The 6,333-nt window shown below is 43.1% G+C and overlaps 1 protein-coding gene across 1 annotated transcript in view; it reads left to right on the forward strand.

Moving 5' to 3' along the window:
* Positions 1-5,918, forward strand: part of LOC103192389 (serpin B6-like) — a 25,220-nt gene extending 19,302 nt beyond the window's left edge. The window contains exon 7 of the mRNA XM_007935371.2: positions 5,517-5,918. Coding sequence (XP_007933562.1) covers positions 5,517-5,918 — 402 coding nt within the window. The remainder of the gene's footprint in view (positions 1-5,516) is intronic.
* The last annotated feature ends 415 nt before the right edge of the window (positions 5,919-6,333 follow it).

Consider the following 6,333-nt stretch of genomic DNA (forward strand, 5'->3'; position numbering starts at 1 on the left):
AAAGAGATACGTGCTGCTGGGAAAGAGATGCAAGAGACACGCATTGCTGAGTGAGACACCGAGGGGCATGTACTGCTGGGGAAGAGACTGTGAGAGACTTGGCTGAGAGACGGTGGGCTGGGAGAGAGACTGAGCGTTTTTCCTGAACTTGAATTGTAACCTGGTGCTTCCCTAATAAACCTCATAATCTGTGAGTTCTGTGTGGCCACTGCAATGAATTATCCAACCCAGGAGAGAGGTGGTGGTGCTTTGGGAGGAACAGTTGGTGAGAGGGCTGGAGGGAGGCAGCATGTCTGGCCTCCCAGTAATAGGCCTTGGGCTATTGATGGTGATTCTGTCTTCATCTTGTGGGATGAGAGGAGGTCAGAACATGTGGCCTCCTTGCCCTTTTTGCACAAGCATAAAGATTATAGGCTAGAAAACCCTTCAGGGCAGTTCTACTCTGTCAGGAGTTCACTATGAAACTTAATCAATTCAGTGGCACCTAACAATAGCAACAGTTGTTTACTGTAGAATCCAATGCAGCTGTGGCTCAGAGGACGATTTGACATGGCACAAAGGTTGGGCTGGGCATGGAGGAGGAGGGATCTGGGCCTGAATAGAGGTGGGAGTTGTGGAAAGGGAGGCCCAAAAAACAGTGTATTCCACTGCTCAAGAAGATAGCTCTTATTTTGACCAAAAAGCTGCTTGCAGTCAGCATGGAAAGACAAAATGAAACAAAACTAAGTTGTTGATATTAAGGCAGAGCTGTTTGTTTCTAGTTGCATAATGTAAAAGAGAGAAATTCCTGCAACCTAGTTATGTTCTATACTCACCTTGCTGACTGTAAACACAGCTGGGCTTTAAACAGGGATTTACTGTATCCTTTTTTCCCCTCCTAAGAAGTTATCTCTCCTCCCACTTCAGGGATTTCTCTGGGCTATTTTCACTCCATCCATAAAAGCAAGAAAGTATCTTATAGCTGCTTGTTTGTATTTGTTTTGTGTGTCTCAGCTTAAAGACAGGAAGGCCATGCTGACCCCTAACTGATTTTAACCCACTCCCACACTTAATTCTCATCCTGCTCTGTGATAACATCTGTGAGGCAGCTGTAGTGCCTGCCTTGCCCAACATGGCTATCCCTCATTGGAAACTGAGGGCTTGGCACAAGAAATGAATTGTTGTTTTTTTTTAAATCAATATTTGGTGAATTAATTAATCCTCTTTTCCTAAAATTAGACCATTTATATTTTAAATCTACTTTTATTCATGTTTGGTAAAGTGGAAGGTCGGCAAAAAAGGGGGAGACCCTCAACAATATGAATTGACACAGTGGCTCAAATATAGCAAGGATTGTGAGGACGGCACACGACCAAGCCGTCTTTTGTTCTGTTGTAAAAAGGGTTGCTATGAGTCAGAGTTGACTCCATGGCACCTAACAACAACAATACAACCTTTATTCATGATCCTGGGTGGTATAAATAGTTATTCAAAATAACGAGTAGTTTCACTTAAGGTGGAGGATAATGAGGAAAACCCCTCCTTAGGAGATTGATATTTCTCTTACTATTGTAAGACGGGAGTCTCTGGTTGGTGCAAGCAGTAATGCACTCAGCTGCTAACCTCAAGGTTGGAGGATCAAGTCCACCCGAAGTTGCCATAGAAGAAAAGCCTGGCAGTCTGCTTCCAAAAAATCAGCCATTTAAAACCCTGTGGAATATGCACACTCATGTTCATTGCATGTTCTTTCACAATAGCAAAGAGATGGACAATGTAACTGCCTGTCAACTGAGGAATAGATATCCAAACTATGGTAACATACACGCAATGGAATACTGTGCAACACTAAAGAATAATGTACTGTAAAGCCTGAAAGGTCTCTTAACCAGAAGCCTTTAGTATGGAGATTGACACGTCCCATGCTGAGCCCTAATGCCTCCAGGTAGATTGACACGTCCCATGCTGAGCCCTAATGCCTCCAGGTAGATTGACAAGTCCCATGCTGAGCCCTAATACCTGTAGTAAATATCCCATACCTCAGAGCCTTTTATCAGAAATCTGCTTGACTCCAAGAAGCCTCTCACCCACCTTTGAAGACTAGGAGGGCTTTCACCCCCGGGGTTTCCGCAGAGAATATGCACATATCAAAGAGATCCGGGTTTCACAGAGAATATGCACATATCAAAGAGATCTGCCGGGCCCCAAGAAATCTCTCACTCACCTTTGAAACCAGGGGAATTCCAACCTGCCCCAAATTCCCAAACCCCTATCATAAAAACCAAATTATCTACTCTATGTTTCTCTATAAATATCCCTTAATGTAAGAGCACGGGGTCTTTTGCTCAACCCACTGCGAGGGTGAAAGCAAGGACCCTAACTTAAGTTAGCTAATAAACTTTCCTATTGCTTTTTGCATTGTCGCATGTTGGCAATTTATTCACCCCGAACTACTCCTTCATAACCTGGGCACAACAGTACAATCCATGAAACACTGCATAACATGGATGAACTTGGGGGACATTATGCTGAGTGAAATCACAGACCATCAAGTCAAATCAAGTCAATCACAGAAAGACAAATATATTAATTCACCACTGTAAAAAATCTAAACCAAAAAACCAAACTCATAGCCATTGAGTCATAGCAACCCACTTTGGGCTTTTGAGGCAGTAAATCTCTATGGAAGTAGATTGCCCAGTCTTCCTTCCGTGGAGTGTCTGGTAGGTTTGAACCGCCAGCCTTCTGGTTAATAGTCAAATGCCTTAGGCACTACATGGAAGGAAACTTTCTTTCTTGGTTACCAGGGATGGGATGAGAGTGGAGGGAAAATTGCTAAATAGGTAGAGACAAGTATTGATTTGAGTGAAGGAGAAGGCAATATACTAAATTGAGAGATCAACACAATAACACTAAGGAAAAGGAAGGCACAGAGAGGTGCACAAGAGGTATAGACAGCAAAGATAAACACTTTTACATACACAATACTGCATTATCAGTAATAACAAACATTAATGTATTGGAGGATATATAGGTAGACAGGCTAAATGATCAGGTATGTTTAGGCAAAAGGAAATACACCCATGGCCACATATAAGTTTGGCAGATCATATTTCTACACACATATTTGTGTGTGCTCTTAGAATATTCATATATATAATATAGCTAATGGGGCAAAGTTATGGTAACTTCTTAGTCACAGCCAAACACACTGAGGGAGTGAGTCACTGGATCCACGGGCTCAGGATCATGTTGTAGAGAATATCAAGCTCCATTGGTATAAGATACTACATAAAAACATTGTTCTACATCCTACTTCGGTGAGTAATGGCTGGTCTTAAAAGCTTGCAAGTGGCCATCTAGATGCAACAATTGGTCTCGCCTCATCTGGAGCGAAGAAGAATGAAGATAACTAAAGATGCGTGGAAACAGTTAGTCTGGGGGACTAGTGAACCATGTGAACTACAGCCTATATGGCTTTGAGACAGAAGAACTAGATGGTGTCTGGCTGCCATTGTCAACCATTTGGAAAGGGATCAGTTCAGGAGGTCCTGGACAGAGTGGGAGAGCCATGTGGAACAAAACTCAAAATCATAAAAAAAAGACCAGGCTTACTGGTCTGATAGAGCCTGGTGAAACCCCTGAGACTATGGCCCCTAGTTACCCTCCAGGGCTGGAGTTGAACTCACTCTCCTGGCTTCAAGCCAAACATAGGCACATAGGGTGAACATATACACCAGCTAGATACACTTCTTAGAACAATCAATCATGGGAGTACAGAATGGCAGTATTTGCACAGGGAGATAGCTCGGGGGGGCAGGAATGCACAGGAAAGAAGGACACAGAAAAGGTAACCAGAGGGAGGAAATGGGAAGAAAGCTGATACATTGTGGGGATTGCAGTCAATATCATGAAACAAAATGTGTATGAACTGCTATGTGGAGAACGAATTTGCTCTGTAAACTTTCACCCAAATCACAATAAAAATTTTTTAAAAAAGCAAAAAAAAAAAAAAAAAAAATCCCTATGGAGCACAGTTCTACTCTGACACACATGGGTTTGCCAGGAGTTGCAGTCAACTGTATGGTAACTGGTAATGGTATTGGTGGTGACCTTTTTCACGTAAGGAAGGTACCAGCCCATCCATAGAAGAATTTCTGGTAAGCAGGCTTCTGCACTGCACCTTCTGGCATGGGAACAACAGTGTGGGTCATGTGGGCTTCTCACTTACCCAGCTTTGCCCTTGGAAGTTGGCCCAGTTTGGGAAAGGTCATAAACAGTGCCCCAGAATCCCACTACCACACACACCACCCACACACCAAATAGCACATTTTAGGGAAAGCAGGTAGGGGGTGCTTTTAACTGATAACTGGTGAGGCTACATCTTGGGAACTTTTTAGAAGGAGGCTGTGTTCCTTCTTTGCTTATTTTTTAAATGCTGTGGACCCTCCCATCCCCAGCTCAAGGCTGCCTGTCTGTGGACTTGCTCATGTGATCTGCCCTACCCCTTTCTCTGGCAGATCAGCTCCTCTCTCTGATTCTCCTAACACACCCCAGAAATTTCAGACCTCTCCCATTGGTCAGAATCCCAGATACAGATTTCCATTAGCACAGGAAGTTTATACAACACCCTGGGGCACTGCACTGCCTTCTGCTTCCTCTAGCATGTCTTCCTGTGGCCCCAGAGCTCTGATAATTAGAGATTATCAGAAAACCTTCATGATCCAATGGGCATTTCTTGTTGTACCTCACAGGCTGATAAGACAGAGTTCAAAGACACCCCAAAAGCATGTCTTATTCAAAACAGTTTGGCCTCCCAATAAAGAATATGCATGTAAATAGATGGAATGTGAGACTCCTGAGATCTACCTTCCATGGAAATGCTTTCTGGATTTAATTCTCCATAAAGGCTAGTTGCTCTTTTTCTGAAAATCCAGTAGTACTCCATTAGCTCCCTATTTGTGCAAATTACTTTGGCCATTTTATTACAGCACCAAATATTGAACCAAATTTCATTTTCATCTTGAGATGGAAGGGAAAATACCAAGAATAAAACCTCCTAGTACTTCAAAATTACTGAAATGTCAGGTCCAAAACTGCTGATAGGATCAAAGATGAAGGTTCAATTCTTTGCCAATAAGATGAGAGACTACAGTGTCAATGATAAAGCTATACATGGTTAGATTCAGAGTAACCAATGGTACATAAAAATACAACCAATTTCTAATTAGTAAAGAATTTGAAATCAGTTTTGACCGTCATCCTTAACTAGCGAAGTGGATACAAACCCATTAACATCAGGATGCAGTAGAACTGGACCATAGGGTTTCCAAGGCTGTAAATCTTTACAAAAGCAGACTGCCACCACTTTCTCACACAGACCAGCTGGTGGTTTTGAACTGCTGACCTTTTGCTTAGCAGACTAATGCTCCTTGAGTGGATATAAAAAACATCCAAGGTAGTTAGGAGAGGAAGCAGGTATGCCTGAGTGGCCAGACTACTACATTGGGGTCCTAGGACTCTTGTCCTTTTTCTTACAGGTAGAAAATGCACTCTCGTATGACGACTTCACTTCCTGGACAAAGCTAAGTGTTATGGACAGAGAAGATGTAGAGATCTTCCTGCCCAGGTTTAAGTTGGAAGAAAACTATAATCTGGAGTCTGTTCTTGGAAGTTTGGGAATTACCAATGCCTCTGACAAAGCCGAAGCTGACTTTTCTGGAATGTCATCCAAGAGAAACCTGTCCCTGTCCAATTTTGAGCGCAGGTTCTTTGTGGAAGTCAACGAGAAAGGAACAAAAGCAGCAGCTGTGACTGCTGTGGTTGCAGTGGCGAAATGTGCAAGCACGACACTAAGGTTTAATGCAGACCACCCCTTCCTCTTCATCCAGCACAACAGGACAAAGAGCATTATGTTCTGTGGAAGATTTTCCTCTCCATAAACAATTCCTTCCTATTGGGTTCTTTATTTTATTATCTCATATCACAGTATGCATGAAGTTGACCTCAGCCAGGGAGCGAGAGCCCCAAATAAAAGAGTGCACTTCAAATCCTTGAAACTTAAATCTGTGGTAATGTATGTACTTAGACTTCACGCTGCCATTTTCAAACAGATTTAGGATGCTCTATGGTACGAGGAGCTCTGGTAGCATAGTGTCTAAGACACTTGCCTGCTAACCAGAAGGCTGGCGGTTCAAACCCACCAGCCACTCCTCGGAAGGAAGGTTGGGCAATCCTACTTCCGTAGTGATACTGCCTCGGAAACCCAAGGAGGGGTCGCTATGAGTCAGGGTCGACTCGACGGCACATAACAACAACAAACAATGGTACGAGGAAGGTTGGGCAATCTACTTCCAT

The sequence above is a fragment of the Orycteropus afer genome, unplaced genomic scaffold (genome assembly GCF_000298275.1).
Source record: "Orycteropus afer afer isolate SDZICR_OR568_19922 unplaced genomic scaffold, OryAfe1.0 scaffold00027, whole genome shotgun sequence".
NCBI lineage: Eukaryota > Metazoa > Chordata > Mammalia > Tubulidentata > Orycteropodidae > Orycteropus > Orycteropus afer.